Below are 19537 nucleotides of genomic sequence, written 5' to 3' on the forward strand. Positions count from 1 at the left end.
ATGCAGGGTACCAACTACATTACCCAGAAATCTGTGCTCGTCGCATAGACGCCGTGCCAATGACAGCCCGGAAGAGAGGCGTTTCCCGTCTCCCCGCGCCGCTGAGGAGGGACTTCCGGCGTCGCCATCGTGACGTCTTTTGCCTGTGCCAAGATTATCCGCAGTGGCGGTAGAGGCTCCGGGACCGGGGCGGGTCCGCTTCCCACGCGGCTGTTCGGAACCGAGCAGGGGAGATCGGTAAAATACACGCCTTTGTTGCCCTCCGTGAGCCCCGTCGTGGGACCGGCTGCCTTGCGCGGAGGTGTCCTCCGGGGCTGCGCCCTTCCCGAGGCCTTCGCATCTGCACTCTGTCCTCGTACGCCCCCGGCCGCGGCGCCCTAAGCCTGTGCGCGTTTTCACACGGGGAGACAAGCTCTGAGGGCGGCGGACGCCCCAAGGTCTCCCCGCTTAGTGGAGCTTTGGGGTTCCGGCTGAGCCCGCAGGGCCTGCCCGGTTTGCCAGCTTCTCACGACCCGGTTCTGCTCACAGGATTCCATGGCGGCCCTGGCGCTGATGGACGGGGCTCAGGTGAGCAGAGGGTCCCTCAGGCCCTCACCAATTAGGATAGAGGGTGGCGTGTTCAAGCACCTTCCTCCTTTGCCTTCAACTCTCCCTGCTCTTGAGTGTAAAGGCGGCGGAGGGCGGTCACTCCTGGCGGAAATGTGGTGAGGTTCCCAGTACCGGCATCGATGGGTTGTGGTGTGTGAGGGTTTCCAAGAAGCAGGAGCCAGCTGATACAAATACTTGGTGGTGAGAATGAATTAGGATTGTTCCAGGAACCAAAGGTCCCTGTTACATCTGGTGAGAACACACAGCAGGTGGTCAGGAGTCAGGCCTGGAATGGCAGCCTGAGGAGCTGGGCTTATGTTCTGATGGTAGTGGGAACCCTGGAAGATTTGGAACAAAGATGGGAGATGATCTGACTTAGGTGTTAATAGCCTTTCTTCTGGCTGCAGAATGGAAAGATGTGGGGGTGGCATGGGGCTGGGCAGGGAGACCAGAGTGGAGCTTACCTCAACAGACCAAGTGAGTGTTGATGGTAGGTGGACCAGAGCGGTGGCAGTGGAAGTTAGGGAAGTGTATGAGTTTGGTATCTGCTCTTAAAGTAGGACCCACTATGAGACATAGTGATATTCTGGGACTGTTTACTTTTCCTTCTGTCTGCATTTGAGTCTGGAGACTATAAAGGGGGGCCATTTCTAGCCCAGCATTCTGAATCCGGGCCAGGAGTTATATAGAGAGGTTCCTACTTCTGGCAGCCAATAGGATGAGGACTGAGGGTGGATTGGGCCCAGGAACAGCATAGTGCAAATGTTGGAAGGTAAGATTGAGTTGGGAGTCTTCAAGGAACCACAGATCTTAATTGTCTGTTGGGAATAAGGTCAGGAGTCAGGCAGGAATGGCAGGCTGAGGAGCCGGGCCTCATTCTGAGGGTGATGAAAGACATGGGAAATTTGGAGCAGAAGAGAGAGGTACCTGACTCAGATTTTAATGGACTCCCTTTGGCTGCTCTTTGGTTGAGAACAGAGTATGGGTATGAGTGGGGCACTTACTGCAGTAGGCTGTGAGTGTTGATGGTAACTGGCCCAGAGAGGTGGCTGCGGAGGTGAGAAACGTTGGTGGATTTTGTATAGCTTTTAAAGCGTGGTAACCAGATTTTCTGGTGTGGAGGGTGAATGAGAGAAAGGGATGAGTTGTGGGTGACCCTGGGGGTTTTCGTTTGTTGTTTTGTTTTGTTTTCTTTACCTGTTTGAGTGATGGAAATGCCATCAACTGAGATAGGGAAGCTGGTAGCAGGAGTAATTTTCTGTAGTAATATTGGAAAGTAGGCTTTTCTCTTGTTTAGTTTAAGAAGTCCCAGAGACTCCTTAGTTGAGACGTCAAGCTGGATGCAGGTTTTTAGTTCTGGAAGAGGTACTGGTTGCAGAAGTTCAAAAGGTGGTAGCCAGTATGTGGAATGGGGTGGAGTTGTGGGCTACATTTAGGAGGAAGTATCTCCAGGTCATGGCGGCAATGCAGCTAATAACAAGAAAGTTGAAACTTGGGACTGAGGACTGGGTCTCTTGCTTAGGCACTGGGTGACAGTGGTGCCTCTCACAAAGATACATGAGCTCTTCCCACATACCATGTGCAGAGCGGCATGGGGGGGTGTGCCCTGTAGGTGCATATGTTGTGGACCAGGAAGTTGGTGGTAGTGGTGGTTCCAACCGGGAAGAAGGTGGTTCAGAGAACGATGTACATGTTGGGAGAAGCATGAACCAATGGCCTTAAGGTTGTGTCTGGGAGGCCTGGTCTGAAGGACACCAGGAGAACTGGCCAGCAAGAGAGTTTGTGCCCTTCATGGAAGACCCACAGCTGACACACTATCTGTCTGCCCACCTGCCTGGCTCTGGGCCACACACAGCGATCAGAGAGACATGAGGGAGCAGGCACTAGTGGTGCCGAGACCTGGTATCTCCTCTGAGGTGGGAGGCTAGGAGGAGAGGGACCAGGGGTGGTTGTGTGAATGGATAGACTGGGGACTCCTGTTACCTGTGGGCTCAACTGTCCCCCATCATGACAGGGCTGTGTGACCTTCGAGGATGTGTTCGTGTACTTCTCCCGGGAGGAGTGGGAGCTCCTTGAGGAAGCTCAGAGACTCCTGTACCGTGATGTGATGCTGGAGAACTTTGCACTTGTGGCCTCACTGGGTAAGTCCCTGTTTTATCTATTGGTATATGGCAAATTGCCCTACATTTAGAGGCTTAAAGCAGTAAAAAATCATTGTTTCAGTGCATCAGGAACCTGGTCACAGCTTACCTGGATCCTTTTTGCTTAGGCTTTCTCATGAGGTTTCAGTCAAGCTGTCAAGCCAGGGCTGTGTTCTCATCTGAACAACAGCCTCAGGAAGAATCCACTTACAAGCTCACTCATGTGGTTGTTCACAAGATTTAATTTCTTGTGGCTTGTTGAACTGTGAGAATTAGTTCCTCTCTGGCTGTTGACCAGTGGCCTCCCTTGGTTCCTTGTCATGTTGGCCTTTCTGTAGCGGACCTCCTAACATGGAAGCTGCCTTCCCTCTGAGCAAGTGAGTAAGAGAGAATGCTCGGGATGGAATCCGGTCTTTTTCTAACCTGACCTTGAAAGTGACATCCCATTATCCTTAGAAATGGGTCAGGCAGTCCAGCCTACAGGCAAAGGAAGAGGCTTACACAAGGGCAGGAATACTAGGACGTAGGCATTCCCAGGGCCATCTTAGAGGCTGCCTTCCACAGGCCCTCACATTCCCTCCAGTGTCCCTTGGGTTTAGTTATCCCCTTGTTTCCAAGAGGCAGCTCTTTTTGTCCAGCCAGCTCAGTGACTCTTCTCCCTCCCTTCTTTGGTTCCCCGAATAAGGAGGGCTGTGGGTGCCAGGGCTGGGCTGTGTGTAGTCTCCCCTACCTTGCTGAGCAGTTCCAACACTTTCTGCCCAAAGTCTTGCAGGAATGGGTTAGGGGTTCAGGGCTGTTTCAGTCTGTTCAGCGGGTTCAGCATGGCTTGTATACTCCCTGGCCAGGTAACTCTCCAGATCCATGGTACCTTGGTGTCCCAGGTTCTGCCCTCATCCCATAGCTGACATTTCCTGGGGCCTGAGCATGCCAGGAATTACAGGTACGGCTGTGGTCATTGCTCGTGGATGTCTCAGGGCTGTTCTGCTAAAACCTCCCTCAAGGTTCTGTTTTTTAACATTTAATTTTCTTCTCTGTGATGCGGGTCTGCCTGGGCCATTCATCTGCCCTGTGTTTTCTTGACAACTTCAGATCCCATGTGGTGGGAGGCCCAGTTGGAGAGGGGCAGGAAGTCCTGGGTGTCTGATAGGGCAGACCTGACTCTCGCCACAGTGAGAGAGACCCAGAGATGGTCTGGCCTTGCAGAATGGGAGCTGGAGGAGTGGCATGGTAGTGCTCGGTTCAGATCATACTTTCAGCCTGCCGTGTGTTCACCAGTGTCTCATTCATTTTTCTCTGCTCTGCAGTGCTGGCTACTTTCATGTGGAATGAGTTGTGCACATATCCTTAAACAATCCTTAATAACCAGATACTTATTTGCAGTCAGATTTTCCTGGGCCTGGACACATCTTTCTGCACAGAGCTCAGCTGGCACCAGCAGCCAAGGCCCTACTCCATAGAGGAGTGAGCTGGAAAACTCTCCTCTGTTCCCAATACCTTGTACCACCATTGTGTCTACCCATCCTTTCTCCTTACTATTACCTTTAGAAGCCTAGGACTGACAGTGGGCCTTTCCTCGCTCTGATCCTGGCTCCCTTGTCCCACCAGCAAGCCAGTGCCCTCATTTTTTGGTGTTTCACACGCACGTATGTGATGGGGCTGCAGCTGTTCACCAAAGTCAACGTGTACCTCACCATCCTCTTTCTGCTTTCAGGCTGTTGGCGTGTAACAGATAATGAGGATACTCCTTCTGAGCAGAGCGTTTGTATAGGAGTGTCGCAGCTCAGGACTCCCGAGTCAGGTGCATTTATCCAGAAAGCCCACCCATGTGAGGTGTGTGACCCACTCTTAAAAGACATTTTGCACTTGGCCGAACACCAGGGATCACACCCCCTGCAGAAACTATACACACATGGCCCATGTGGGAGAGGATTCTTGTTCAGTGCAAACTTTTACCAGCACCAAAAGCGATATAGTGAAGAGGATCTCTTCAGAGGGGATGCTGGTGGGGCCTCATATATGAAGAGCTGTGCAGTCCACATGTTAGGGAGACCCTTTACTTGCAGGGAGGAAGGGGTGGACTTGGTGGACAGCTCTGGCCTCTTCCGTTGCCAGACTCCTGGCCATGGGATTATTCCATGCAAAAGGACTGAGTTCATGGAATCTTTCCCGCACAGCGCCAGTCTTGGCCAACACCAGGGAGACCATGATGGACTGGTGCTTTTCAGTTGCATTGACAATGGGAAGGGCTTGCTGAATACCTTTACTCTCCTTGGCAACCAGATAAGTCATAGTGAAGTAAGACCTTTTAGATGCCTACCATGTGGAAATATGTCCAAGGAGAAATTAGCACTTAATCACAGAAGAGTGCACAGTGGAGAAACATCACATGTGTGTAAAGAGTGTGGAAAGGCCTTCATTCACCTGTCTCACCTAAAAATGCACCAGAAATTTCACAGTGGAAAAAGACATTACACATGCAGTGAATGCGGGAAGGCCTTCAGCCGCAAAGACACACTTGTTCAGCACCAGAGAGTTCACACTGGAGAAAGGTCTTACGATTGCAGTGAGTGTGGAAAAGCCTACAGCAGAAGTTCCCACCTCGTTCAACACCAGAGAATTCACACTGGCGAAAGGCCTTATAAGTGCAGTGAATGTGGAAAAGCCTTCAGCCGTAAAGATACACTCGTGCAGCACCGGAGATTTCACACTGGAGAAAGGCCTTACGAGTGCAGCGAATGTGGGAAGTTCTTTAGCCAAAGCTCCCACCTTATTGAGCACTGGAGAATTCACACCGGGGCAAGGCCTTATGAATGCATTGAATGTGGAAAGTTTTTTAGCCATAACTCAAGCCTCATTAAACATCGGAGAGTGCACACAGGAGCAAGGTCTTATGTGTGCAGCAAATGCGGGAAAGCTTTCAGCTGCAAAGACACACTTGTTCAGCACCAGATAATTCACACTGGAGCAAGGCCTTATGAGTGCAGCGAATGTGGGAAAGCCTTTAGCCGGAAAGACACACTTGTGCAGCACCAGAAAATCCACACTGGAGAAAGACCTTATGAGTGTGGTGAATGTGGGAAATTCTTTAGCCATAGCTCCAACCTTATTGTACACCAGAGAATTCACACTGGTGCGAAGCCTTATGAGTGCAGCGAATGTGGAAAATGCTTTAGCCACAATTCCAGCCTCATTCTACACCAGAGAGTTCACACCGGAGCAAGGCCTTATGTGTGCAGTGAATGTGGAAAAGCCTACATTAGTAGCTCCCACCTTGTTCAACACAAGAAAGTTCACACTGGAGCAAGACCTTATGAATGCAGTGAATGTGGGAAATTCTTTAGCCGAAACTCTAGCCTCATCCTACATCAGCGGGTTCACACTGGAGAAAAGCCTTATGTGTGCAGCGAATGTGGAAAAGCCTACAGTAGAAGTTCCCATCTTGTTCGGCATCAGAAAGTTCACACTGGAGAAAAGCCTCATGAATGCAACAGTTTTGGTGGTCCTTTAGCTACATCTCTGGAACTTGTTTAGCACCAGAAAGCTCACACTAGAGAAAGGCCTTATGAATGCAAAAAGTGCTCCATCTCCTCGTTCGACCTGATAGGATTCACAACTGAGAAAATCTCTCTGAGTACCCTTTGTGAGGGAACCATCAGCCGGCAGGTGAACCTTGTACTTTCATACAGGTACCATGGAGAGATTCCCAGTTAGTACCACATAGGTGGGAAGTGAGGTGCATTGCACTTTCTAAAGTATCCAGGGCTCTTGACAGAGTTATATCACTGCCAGTGCCTGTGGCGGAAGCCATCTCATTGCTACCAGCTGTTAAAGGTCCCACGGTGTGTGTCAGTCACTCCAGTATGCTCAGGGAAGGCAGACCCCTGTGCTCCCCACTCTGTTCTCTGGAGGGAATCATGAGTGTTCTGAGCCCAGTGAGGTCCTCACTTCCTCCCCCATGACTGGATTCTGGGTGGACATGATCCAGCTCTGGCTAAGAGGATCTGAACTGGAGTCTGCTGGGGATTTCCAGACAAGATTTCTCTTCATGAACAGTGTTGACTGTAAACATAATAACCACAAACTCATTTGTCTTCTTCTAAATCACCCATCTTTAGAACTGCTTGCCCCATGCTGCTCTGAATAGTGCAGTGACACAGGCCTGCTCTGGCAATCTTTACTCTGGTGTGTGGTGGGATCTATTCACTGTGTGGAATGGATTAAGAAAAAGTTGGGTTCTTCCACCATGAAGGGAGGAACACCTGTTGTCTGCATCTACTGTGTGTGCCTCAGAAGGGTCAGCAGGATGGCAGAGAACAGATCGCAGTCTAGCTGGCCTAATTTGCATTGTGCCCAGGGTTTGCTAGAAAAGAGCGAAGAGCTTTGTGTGCCTCATCGTGTGGCCTGGAAGGCAAGATTTCCTGTGAGCCCAGAGTTCATTTCTGAGGAGGGCATAGTTGGTGTGAAAAATCTCTGGTGCTTCTGGAAACATGAATCGGGTCTCTTGTTCCTGGGGACTCTCCCATACTCCCCAGCACTTTTGAGGGATTTCTGTCTGCTAGATCGGCATAGGAGCCAGTCCCCGATGTCCAGAATCCCATGGGCAAGCGTCATTGACTGGAAGGCCCATGGGGCAAGGTGGGGCTCGTAATTGGTACAGAACACAGATTATGGAGTGGGGATGAATGTGGCCAATGAGGATATGTGTCTTTTCTAGCAGAGGCATCTTCAAATGTCCATATGATTTTTGTGGGATGAGAGTATAGAAATTCTCAGGACCTTCGACATCTGTATCTCCTGTGGCCAAGGCCACTGTCAGTGTCTAAAGGTTTGTGGATTCCTGTACCTCCCTGGGCTGTTGATGTTATGGCCATCACTACACAGGCAGGAACCTCAGCACGGACGTAAGAGAGATCCGAGGATAGGGCTTCTCTGACCCAGCTAGCATTCCTAGTGACTGAAGTGGACATGGATTTCATTGCTGTCCAGTTTTTGCTGACATTGAGTCAGGGTTCATCCTAAATTGGGAGAGGGATATGGGAGAACCAAAATAGTTGGCAGATGTGACTTTCTAAGAGGGATGGTAAATAGGGACTTTATGGGGAACATTTAGTTCTCAACTTTATCACGGTATGATTGACATGAAATAAACTGCACATATTAAAGTATGAAATGTGTTGTTTCAGCATGTGTATATACTTGTGAAACCATCACCACCATCAAGATAATGAACATATTCGACACAACCAAAAGATTCCTTGTGTCCCTTTATAATCCTATTGTCTCAGTCTTTCTAATACCCCTTCCCACAATTCATAAACAACAAGCATTTTCTAGAATTTTATGTAGACAGAATCATGTGGTATATACGTTTGGGGAAGTGGGGACTCTCGCCCTTCTCACTATCCATAACTATTTTGAAATTAATCCATCTTGTTGCATGTATCAATAGGTTGTTCATTTGTCTCGTTGAGTATTATCCCATTGTATGCATATACCACAATTGTTTTATCCATTCAGCTACTAGTGGATGTTTGGGTTGTTTTCAGTGTGGGGCTGTTACAAATAAAGCTGCTCTGAAGATCTGTGTGCAAGTTATCACTTAATAGCATTTCGTTATATAAATATACCAGAGTTTGTCTGTTCACCTACTGAAGGACATCGCGGTTGCTTCCAAGTTTGGTAGTTATGAATAAACCTGCAATATACGTTTGTGTGTAAGTTTTGTGTGAATGTAAGTTTTTATCTCTTGGGTTCTAGCCAAGGAGTGTGATTTACTGGATGTTACAGTAAGAGTATGTTTAGATTTATAAGAAACTGTCTTTTCTTTTCTTTCTTTTTTTTTTTTTTTAAGATTTTATTTATTTGAGAGAGCACAAGTGGAGGGAAGGGCAGAGGGAGAGGGAGAAGCAGATTCCCTGCTGAGCAGGAAGCCTGACATGGGCTCGATCCCAGGACCCTGGGATCATGACCTGAGCCGAAGGCAGACGCTTAACCGACTGAGCCACCCAGGTGCCCCTGTAAGAAACTATCTTGCAAAGTGGCTGTACTGTTTTGCATTCCCACCAGCAATGAATGAGAGTCTCTGTTGCTCCATATCTCGTCAGGATTTGGTGGTGTCAGTGTTTTCAAACATGGCCATTGTAATAGGTGTCATTATTGCTTTAATGTAAAATTCCCTAATGACGTATGAATGTCATTTTCATATTCTTTTAACACTTTTGCAGAGAAGAATTTTAATTTTAATCAAGTTCAAATCAACCAGTTTTTCTCAAGGATTGTATTTTTGGTGTTGTATATAAAGCATTGCCAAATCCAAGGTCACCTGCGTTTTGTTCAATGTTGTTGTCTAGGTGTTGTGTAATTTTGTGTTTCGCATTTAGGTCTATTATCCACTTTGAGAAAATATTTGTGCAAGTGTAAATTCTGTTTCTAGACCATATTTTAGAAAGATTTTATTTATTCATTTGAGAGAGAATGCACAAGCCGGGGGAGGAGCAGAGGGAGTAGGAGAAATGGACTCCCCGATGAGCAGGGAGCCTGACATGGGGCTCTGGGGCACCATCCCAGGACCCCTAGATCATGACCTGAGCGAAAGGCAAACACTTAACCTTTAATTGACTGAGCCACCCAGGCACCCCTAGATCAATTTTTTTAAACATGAGGATGTTCAGTAGTTCTAGCACCGTTTGGTGAAAAGACTATCCTTTCTCTACTGAATTGCCTTTGCTCCTCTTTCAATAATCAGTTGACTGTATTTCTACTGATCTAATTCTAGACTCCCAATTTTTTTTCCGTCTATTGAGATAATCATGTGGGTGTGGGGTGAGTTTTGGTGGGGGAGGGGTGATTTATATGGTATAATCCATTAATTGATACTCAGATGTCAAATTAACCTTGCATTTCCTGGGACAAATCCCACTTGGTCATGATGTATGAACCTTTGTATATGTTGCCAGGTCAGTTTTCTGATGCTTTGTTAGTGTATTTTGCATCTATATTGATGAGAGATAACAGTTTTGTAGATTTCTTGTGGGATCTCTGTGTGACTTTGCTATCAGAGAAAATCTGACCTCAGAAAAAGTTTGGAGTGTTTCTTCCTTCATTTTATGGAAGGATGGAAGAGTTTTTGAAAGATTAGTGATATTTCTTTAAATATTTGCTAGAATTCCTTAGTGAAAGCGTTTGACCCTAGAATTTTCTTGTGGGAAGACTTTCAATTCATTTTTGGTCAAAATTTGCTTAATACAGTCCTACATAGATTTTCTACTTGTGTCAATTTTGGATAATTGGTGTGCTTTAAGAAATTTTTCCATTTCAACCAAATTGTCTGAGACGATAAAGATTTTTATAATATTCTCTTATATTTTCAATTTTTGAAGGGTCAGTAGTATCTTCATTCCTGCTTTTGTTGTTTTCTTTTCTTTGCCTACCTCACATTTTGTCAATTTCGTTTATCTTTCGAAAGAATCCATTTTTCATTTCATCAAATTTTTAATTGAAGAATAATTGACATACAATGTATTAATTTCAGGTATACAACATAGTGATTCAGTATTCATACACATAAAATGGTCACCACAACAAGTCTAGTTACCATATGTCATGATACAATGTGGTTACAATACTACTGACTGTATTCCCTGTGTTGTTCACTATAGCCCTGTGTCTTATTTATTTTACAATGGAAAGATGGTACCTCTTAATCCTCTTTGGCTGTTTTATCTATCCCCACCCCCTCTGAGATACCATCCCTCTGGCAACCATCATTCTCTATATCTGTGAGTCTGTTTCTGTTTCATTTGTTCATTTGTTTTGCATTTTAGATTCCACATATAAGTGAAGTTAAATGGTATTTGTCTTTGCGTGACTTATTTCACTTAGCGTAATACTGTCTAGGTCCATCCATGTCACAAATGGCAAGATATCATTCTTTTTTATGGCTGAGTAATATTCCATTGTAGCTCTCTTGCTAGGTAGATAGATATATAGAGAGATAACTAGATAGATAGCAAGATTTAAATATATAGTTAGTAACTCCACACACATACCACATCTTTATCCATGTGCCTATCATTGGACATCCTGGTTGCCTCCATATCTTGGCTATTGTGAATAATGTTGTGATGAACATAGGGGTGCATATGTCTTTTTGAATTAGTGCTTTCACTTTCTTCAGATAAATGCCTAGAAGTGGAATTGCCAGATCATATGGTATTTTTGTCTATAATTTTTAAAGGAAGTTTCATACTGTTTTCCATAATGGCTGCACCAATTAACATTCCCACCAAGAGTGCACAATTGTTCCCTTTTCTCCACATCCTCACCAATACTTACTTCTTGTCTTTTTGATAATAGCTATTCTGACAGGTGTGAGGTGATACCTCATTGTGGTTTTAATTTGCATTTCCCTGATGGTGGTGGTGAACATCTTTTTATGTGCCTATTGTCCATCTATAAGTCATCTTTGGAAAAAATTCTTCAGGTCCTCTGCCTATTTATTTTTTTTTTTAAGATTTTATTTATTTATTTGACAGAGATAGAGACTGCCAGCGAGAGAGGGAACACAAGCAGGGGGAGTGGGAGAGGAAGAAGCAGGCTCATAGCAGAGGAGCCCGACGTGGGGCTCGATCCCATAACGCCGGGATCATGCCCTGAGCCGAAGGCAGACGCTCAACCGCTGTGCCACCCAGGTGCCCCTCTCTGAACATTTCTATGACTTGTTCTACACTGCACCAGGAAGAAAGCTGCCTATCACTCCTTTAAGAAACAGCAAAGCCCCGCCCCCTTTAGAACCCGGAACTCCCATTTCCCAGAGCTCCTATTTCGCCTGGCCTTTATCTTCCGTCAGGGACGACCTAAGTCCTGAGTCTGCGCAGTAACTGCGCGGAAACTACATTACCCAGAAGGCCGTGCGGTAGAGGCAACGGCAGGGGCTTGCACAACCTGCCAGGCTTAGCTGAGAGCCCTTTTCGTGCTGGCGCATCGCCCGGGGGCGGGACTTCCGGCGGCGTTCCTGTGGCGTTCGGTTCTCTCGTCGTTCTGGGGACTGTGCCTCGTGTAATGTGACCAGAGTACTGCCTGAAGTACGTGGGATGCGCGGGGAGAGGCGTCGTCCCCGCCGCAGAGGCTGCTGCGAGGCGCCTTCGTCCTCTCCCGGTCGCCCGCCGCTCCCCGCCCCGCTGTTTCCACTGGTCGTTGGCGGAGGCCGGGCTGATGAAGCCGGCTCAGGTGGGTGCTGCGATCCCCGGACCCTTAGCCGCCCTCCCTCAGCCCCCAGCCCTGCAGCCGCGATGGGCGGGCGCCCGCTCAGTTCCTTACAGCCAGGCCGGGGGGGAGCGGGGGCGGAGTGCGCCCCGGCGTGGAGTCCCGGATCCACCCGTGCGGTGGGGCGTGGCGGGGGGGGTGTCCCGGCAGGTGCTCCTGAGTCGGGACCGGGAGCGGGGGGACCGGGACTCCTGTGTGTGCGGGGAACAGAGGGCGAGGCGGAGTGTCGCCTGCAGCGGCGGCGTGGGCAGCCGGAGTCCGCGGAAGGTCGCAAGAGGGCGGGGATGGGAGGGACATGCCCAGACTCAGAAGTTTAAGGTAGGGGAGAGCAGGACGGGGAATGGAGGCGGGGAGACTGCTCAGGAGACCCCGCAGGCCCCCCGCCCCGGGGGAGTTCTGGTGGTGGCTGGCCCGGGGCGGTGTTGTTAGAGGGAGATGCGAAGAGATTCTGCGGAGAGTTCCAGAGCAGAGCCGACAGGATTTCCTGCTGCATCACATCCACACGTGAGCAATAGTAGGGAGTGAAGGGCCATGCCAAGGTTTCTTTGCCTGAACGTCTGAAAGGATGGAGGGGGGGAATCGAGCCCAGGAAGCAGGTATCAGGGAGATGATGGGTTTGATTTTGGACGTGTTGATGCTGAGATATCGTAGGATGGAGACATGATGAGAGTATGTGAAGGTAAAGGTCTGGAGGACGGGGAAGGGGGCTGGGCTGTCAAAGGTGTGGAGGGTGTGGACTGCACCAGTGCGTGACCTGAGGACCAGATCAAGGAGGTAGTCTTCAGGTCGTTATTGCCGATGCCTCTGTGGTGTCAGGAGGGCTGAGACTTTGAGCGTGTAGGGGATTCAGCATCCTTAATGCTTCCTCCATAAAGGAGTGTACGTATCATGGAAGGTATTCTGGCCTGTGTCTAGAAAAGAGTGCCTGGATGTTGTTAAGTTTGCTGGCCTGGTTGGAGATGGATGTATAGACTCTCAGCCCTGCAGGTCAGCTGATCCTTGGCGACAGTCTCTGTGAGACAAAGTAATAGCCAGATGTGGGGAGCAGATGAGTCCCAGACAGGGGCACTGTCTTCTCCTCCTCCACCTTGAGGGCAAGAGGAAGGAAAGAGTGCTACAGTAAAGGGGTCCTGCAAATGCCCTTCAGGGGATCACGTAGCAGGTAGGCTTGTTTGCTGAAAGGAAGAGTAGCTGAGCTGCCTGCTCAGACTCTCCCTACAATGCATTAAATTCAGGATGTATGAAACATTTATCGATTAAGATGTCAGGTAACCAATAGTCATCTAAATAGGTACACATAGGTAGGCAATGAGAAATTAATTCATTCACTAAATTAAGCATGGCAACACTTTATAAACTGGCAAAATTTATCTGTGGTATTTGCTAACAGTAGAATGTTACATATTACATCTACTGAAAATCTTAGAAAGCAGAAATAATGGAGACTCACATTTTTAAAACTCTATCCCTTTATTTGCACCGACAGCATACAGAATTGTTAATCTCGTGGATAGTTATGGCTGCCAGGTAGTGTGTATTAATTGTGTTTATCACCGTTATCAGCTCTGTGAGGTAGGGGTCATTGTTAACCCCATTTTACAGGAAAGGAATTGAGCTCAGGAGGTTCAGTCCTATAAAGTCACACAGCTGGTAAGAGCGGCACTGAAGTCAGAGGAGCTGAGAGTTATCGTGCTGAGAACGCTGTGCTGCAGGGCAGGGCAGGGGCGGTCGGCGGTGGTCCAGTTCAGCATGTAGAATCCTACCATGGTTGCCCCCTTCTCATGGCCTCCCTCTTCCCGCAGGTTCCCATGGCATTTGCAGAAATGCTTATGGACCCTGTACAGGTGAATGGAGGATGTGAGAGACCTTCATCCACCCCAGTTATCACCCTGATGGTTTTGCCACTCCCATGTAAAGAATGGTGGTGTCCTGAGATTGTTCACCTTGTCTTCTCCCTCCCTTGGGTCTAAAGTCCCTGTGTCTCAGCAAAGCCCAGGGTTTTGAACTGAGCCCTGGATTCCATGGAGCGTTTCCCATTTCTGACAACTGATGGGGTAAGATGTGGAAGGGTGTCCTGAGCACAGTTCCCAGAATGTTCGAGTGATGGGGGTGAGAGTGAGTAGGATGCTCAGGGAACTGCAAGGGTCTTACATGTGGTGGGAATATAGGGTGGGAGGGGGAGTGTTGGGGGCAGGGGCACACAGTTATCAGATCCACAATTACAACATGAGCTTGTGGGCCTCTGATCTGAAGGAAGTAGGAGCTAGAGAAGGTTTGGAGCGGAGGGAGCCAGGTGATCACATCCAGATTTTAACAGGCTATGTCTTGCAAGTGTGGCGGAGAGGCTGGAGTGAAGGTGGGAATAGTGACCTGGGAGGGAGCACCTGTGACGATGCACGTGAGTGCTGCTGATGGCTGGACAGGGGGTGGTGGCTGTGGAGGTAGAAGACTGGTGCTTTCTGGATGCGTTCTGCACAGAGTTGCCCACATTTAGTGATGTGGTGAGTGCGGGCGCCGGGAGGTGCAAAGGGAGGGGGAGTCAGGGACAGTCCCGAGGCTTTTGGCTTTCTCTGGAAGTTTGGATGTTCTATCAATTGAGTTAGGGAAGTCAGTAGTCAGAGGGCTTTTCAGAAGGAATAGGAAGTCAGGTTTTGTCACTGATGTCACAGATGTTTCAGAGACTCCCGAGTAGAGGTACCCAGTCGGCAGGTAGACACACAGGTCTGGAGTTTAGGGGAGGCATTCAGGTTGCAGACAGCCATAACGTAGTGGCCGGTATGTGGACTGAAGTGTCACTGTGCCTCAGTCTTCAGAGGGGGCATCATTGGGTTGTGGAGGTGGGAAGGGGAAGAAGAAGGCTGAGATTTGAATCTCTTTTGGGAGCCTGGATGGCGGTAGGGGATATCACAAAGGCAGATGAGAAGGCAGAGTGTCTGGACGGAGGTATGCCTATGAGGGATAAACGTGAGGAGTCTGAACGGCTTCCAAGGGGTCAAGGATATGAGACAGGTGTTGAAGCATCTCCATGAAGGAGGTCAGAGGTCAGTGAGCTCAGGGCAGGACACATTATCTTTCTTTGGACGCGTCACTGTTTTGTGGTAACTCTTGTTCTGACCTGTATTGTTTCATTCAGGCTGGTAGATCAGTTGAGGTTAAAATGGATCAGCCAGGAGCATTGCTAGGCCCGGGGTGGGGAGTTCAGTGAAGCTGGGCTTCGAATGGGGGTCAGGTAAACACAGGCTGTTTGTGACTGCTTGTAGGACAGCATGTGTAGCAGTGATGTAGCAGACGGCCAAGAGTCCTTGAAGTACTGACGTTAGGTTTGGGAGGGCGAGTGTGATACAGGTGGCAGGGCCAGGTGGGGAGAACCACAAAGGGACCCTGGTGGTCTCTGGTGCTAGGGAACTTGGGTTTCTGGGGCAGGATGGGGCCAAATAAGCTGTTGATTCCATTTGCAAAATACTGCCTGGATTCCACGTGTACGGCGGTGTGTTGGGAAGCCATGGAATTACCTACAGAGCAGGCTGGTGGGTCTCAGTAACTGAGTTGCAGAAGTGGAAGGACCAGATCCATAGAGAGGCTCAGACCAAGAACGATGTGCAGGCGAGGAGGAGTGTGAATGTTTGACCCAAAGTCCTGGGACGGGGCGTTTATGGGAGACAGATAAGTTCCAGTTTTGTTGCCTGGGAGGCAAGATCTGGGGGACTGCAGCATAATTTACTATAGAGAGAGCCCTACTGCAGCCCCAGAGCCTAGGTGGGGCTTTTCTGCACCCTCTCCCACTTGTCTTCCCGAGGTCTGGACCCAGTGATCAGTGGCAGTGACAAGAGAGGCACCAGCACCACCAGGCTTTGTATCTCTTCCACATTGGGAAGTTGGGGTGGAGGGCAAGGAAGAGATAGAAGTGAGGGTGGGGGGGCGGTACTGAAGATTCTGGAGAGAGAAGCTGCACATTGATTGAACTGTCCCCATTTTGGCAGGGGCTTGTGGTTTTCACAGACGTGGCCATACATTTCTCCCAGGAGGAATGGGGGCTCCTTGATGAGGCTCAGAGAAGCCTGTACCACAGTGTGATGCTGGAGAACTTGGCACTTTTGTCATCACTGGGTAAGGCTCTCCCACCCCCTCCAGTGTCTGGGGCTGGGCACCAGGTTTCCCCTTTCCCAGGGGGTAGCTCTGTCGTTCCCACACATCTCAGTCACTACTTCCCTTCTGGTTTCCTAGCATACATTTATGGGAGCCAGGTCCAGGCCCAGTGCACTTCTGCTCCAAGTTTGTCTGAGAAATCCCAGTGGTCTTGGTCATCATTGGTCAGGTTAATCCGTTCAGAAGCATGGAGCCTCTGTGCTCCATGCCTTCTTCATCCTTGCTGACATTTCTTGGGGCATGCCTGTGCCAGAAATTCCAGCCACCAATGTGGTCTCTATTTGTAGAGACCACTGGTTCTGCAAGACCCTCCTCTGAAGTTCTTTTGGTTTCAGAATGTGGGATGTTGTGTGAGGGATCACTCTGGGGGCATGCTTTCCACTCCCTTTTCCTGTGTTTCACCTAGGTTGGCCCATGTAAGTGCTCATCTTGAAGAAGGGGGAGGGGCCTGGTGCCTGATAGCGTGGATATTATTCCACCAGTCGCAACAGGAAGTGGCCCTGGGGCTCGGGGACTGGGAATGGGTGTGTTGTCAGAGCTGGGTTCATCACTGTATGATGCCAGGACAGTGGTCATACCTCATTTCTACCTTTTCTTTCCCATCATTTCTAATCTTGCATTCCCCAGTTCCCCCACTTTTGTGGCTTTCTTCTGTCTTCCTTCCATTTGCTCCCTTTGCAGTACACTTGACATTTGACCTACCCTAAGGTATTGTGATAGCTGCACATATCTTTAAATAGTCTCTGAACACCAGCTGCTGTGTTGCAATCACCCATTTCTGCATCTGGACCCAGTCTTGTGTCAGTGCTCACCAGGCACCAGCAGCTCTGGCCTTGTTGACAGTCATTTGCAGAGGAGCTAGTTGGGGAGCCCACCTCTCCTCCCTGCACTTCCCCGTCCCTCGTGGCCTTCCCCAGAGTCAGGGCTCTCCCATCGTGGGAGCTTGCCAGGCTGAGCTCTGCAGAGCACACCTTCCTCTCACTGTCTTAAGTCCCCCTCGCCTGTCAGCAGTCCCGCGGCCTCGTCCGTGCGTGTGTCCGACACACACTCCCGATGGGGCCACCTCCTCCCAACAGAGTCAGCAGGCACTTTACCGGCATTTCTCTGCTTACAGGTTGCTGGCATGGAGCCCGGGACGAGGAGGCCCCTTCAGAGCAAGGTGTTTCTGTAGGAGGGTCACAGGTCAGGACTCCAAAGCCAGCCCCATGCATCCAGAAGTCCCAGCCCTGGGAGACGTGGAGCTTGCTCTTGAAAGACCTTTTGCGCTTGGCTGAGCATGGTGGAGCACACCCTGAGCGAGGCCTGCACACTTGTGGGGGAAAGCATGTCTGGCACCAAAAGCATCAAATTAGAGAGAATCCTTCCAGAAGTGATGAGGGGAGGCCTTCATTTGTGAAGAACTGCAGAGGTCACATGACAGAGACGACCTTTACGTGCAGGGAAGGTGGGAAGGACTTCCCAGCCAGCTCAGGCCTTCTCCAACTACAGCTTCCTCATGTTGTAGGAAAGCCACACTGGGACACAGCAAGTGGAGAGGCCTTTCAGAATGAACAGAATTATTATAAGTGCACCCAGTGTGGGAAAACCTTCAGTCATAAACATATACTTGTTGACCATGAGAAAATACACACTGGAGAAAAGCTTTATGAGTACAGGGAATGTGGGAAGGCCTTCCGTAGAAAGTTCCACCTCCATCAGCACCAGAAGGGCCATGATGAAGGTCAGCTTTATGAGAACCCAGAATGTGGAGGATTCTTTACACAGATACCTGGCCTCAGTGACCACCAGGGTATTCACACCAGGCCGAGGCCTTTCGAGTGCAACCAATGTGGGAAGGGTTTCCTTAGACTGTCCCAACTTGTTGGTCACCAGAAAATCCACACAGGAGAAAGACCTTATGGTTGTAGTGAATGTGGAAAATTTTTTAGAAATCGCTCTACACTCATTCGACATCAGAGAGTTCACACTGGAGAAAGGCCTTATGAGTGCGGTGAATGTGGGAAAGCTTTCACCCGCAAACATAAACTTGTTGAGCATCAGAAAATCCACAGTGGTGAAAAGCCTTACGAGTGCAGTGAATGTGGGAAAGCCTTCAGCCGCAAAGACAAAGTTGTTGAACACCAGAAAATCCACACTGGAGAGAGGCCTTATAAGTGCAGTGAATGTGGGAAAGCTTTCAGCCTTAAACATAAACTTGTTGAGCACCAGAAAATCCACACCGGAGTAAGGGCTTATGAGTGTAGAGAATGTGGGAAATTCTTTATGGGCAGCTCCTCTCTCATTATTCATCAGAGAGTTCACACTGGAGAAAGGCCTTATGAGTGTGACAAGTGTGGGAAATTCTTTAGGTACCGTTTCACACTTATTAGACACCAGAGAACTCACACTGGAGAAAGGCCTGATGACTGCAGCAATGTAGGGAATCCTTTAGTTGCAACTCCACACTCATTTGATGTCAGGCAAATCACAGTAGAGAAATGCATGTGACTGCAGCTAATGTGGGAAGTTTTGGTGGTACAGCTCCAGTCTCATTACAGAGCAGAGAGTTCACACTGACATGAGTCCTTCTAAGAACTGCGAGTATGGGGACATCTTTACTTACAACTCTGGCCCCATTAAACACTCGAATTTGCAGCAATGGAGAAATGCCTTATGATTGCAGTGAATGTGGGAGAGTCTGTCGACTTATGTCATTTTATACTTATTTGCATTTCTTTAATTTTTATATGTACTTGGAATCCTACAGTATACTTTTGCGTGGCTGCTTTTCATTCTATTTTTACATAAATGGAATCCTAAAGTGTATCCCTGCATGGCTCTGTTGAGACTTACCCTGTTGTGTTCATTCCATTTTATTGCTGAGTGGTATTCCATTGGGTGTATATAACACAAGGTGTTTATCTGTTAATGGACACGTAGGTTGTTTCTAGTGTAGACCTGTTACCAGAACAACTGCAAACATTCATATATAAGTAAATACCTGAGAGTGGAGTGTTGCTCAGAGATGAATGTTTAACTTCTTAAGAATTGGCTAAATTGATCTCCAGTGTGAATGTGCCATTTTATACTCCCAACAGGTGTATATAAGAGTTCCATTTGGAACACATCTTTGTCAATTATAGGTATAGCCTGTCTTTTAAATTAAAATAAATGTGTCATAGTCTTTTTTTTTTTTTAAGATTTTTTATTTATTTATTCGACAGAGATAGAGACAGCCAGCGAGAGAGGGAACACAAGCAGGGGGAGTGGGAGAGGAAGAAGCAGGCTCATAGCGGAGGAGCCTGATGTGGGGCTCGATCCCATAACGCCGGGATCATGCTCTGAGCCGAAGGCAGACGCCTAACCGCTGTGCCACCCAGGCCCCCAGTATTTGTCCTTTTGTGCCTGCCTCACGCACA

General features: G+C 48.6%; 2 protein-coding genes across 3 annotated transcripts; both read left to right on the plus strand.

Moving 5' to 3' along the window:
- The first annotated feature begins 137 nt into the window (after positions 1–137).
- ZNF304 (zinc finger protein 304) lies at positions 138–8309 on the plus strand. Its single transcript, XM_045773530.2, has 3 exons — positions 138–567; positions 2603–2729; positions 4441–8309. Exons 1-3 carry the CDS (start codon positions 535–537, stop codon positions 6258–6260), a joined length of 1980 nt encoding a protein of 659 aa, XP_045629486.1. The 5' UTR covers positions 138–534; the 3' UTR covers positions 6261–8309.
- Positions 8310–11569: 3260 nt separating this feature from the next.
- On the plus strand, positions 11570–19307 carry LOC123777165 (uncharacterized). Of its 2 annotated transcripts, XM_045773648.2 has the most exons (4): positions 11825–11957; positions 13796–14047; positions 15974–16100; positions 17254–19307. In XM_045773648.2, the coding sequence occupies exons 2-4, from the start codon at positions 14015–14017 to the stop codon at positions 18624–18626; spliced, it is 1533 nt and encodes a 510-aa protein (XP_045629604.2). In that variant the 5' UTR covers positions 11825–11957; positions 13796–14014; the 3' UTR covers positions 18627–19307. The 2 variants fall into 2 exon arrangements, with proteins under 2 accessions (XP_087709440.1, XP_045629604.2); XM_087853314.1 differs by lacking the exons at positions 13796–14047; positions 15974–16100 and having other exon boundaries at positions 11570–11957.
- Positions 19308–19537: the final 230 nt, after the last annotated feature.

The sequence above is a fragment of the Ursus americanus genome, chromosome 21 (assembly GCF_024610735.1).
Source record: "Ursus americanus isolate L20-20 chromosome 21, mUrsAme1.1.p, whole genome shotgun sequence".
Taxonomy (NCBI): domain Eukaryota; kingdom Metazoa; phylum Chordata; class Mammalia; order Carnivora; family Ursidae; genus Ursus; species Ursus americanus.

Coding starts and splice junctions, on each gene's coding strand:
- ZNF304 (XM_045773530.2), top strand. CDS start 535: ATGGCGGCCCTGGCGCTGATGGACGGGGCTCAG. Junction 568..2,602: donor CGCTGATGGACGGGGCTCAG/GTGAGCAGAGGG, acceptor CCATCATGACAG/GGCTGTGTGACCTTCGAGGA. Junction 2,730..4,440: donor TGCACTTGTGGCCTCACTGG/GTAAGTCCCTGT, acceptor TTCTGCTTTCAG/GCTGTTGGCGTGTAACAGAT.
- LOC123777165 (XM_045773648.2), top strand. CDS start 14,015: ATGGAGCGTTTCCCATTTCTGACAACTGATGGG. Junction 14,048..15,973: donor CATTTCTGACAACTGATGGG/GTAAGATGTGGA, acceptor CCATTTTGGCAG/GGGCTTGTGGTTTTCACAGA. Junction 16,101..17,253: donor GGCACTTTTGTCATCACTGG/GTAAGGCTCTCC, acceptor CTCTGCTTACAG/GTTGCTGGCATGGAGCCCGG.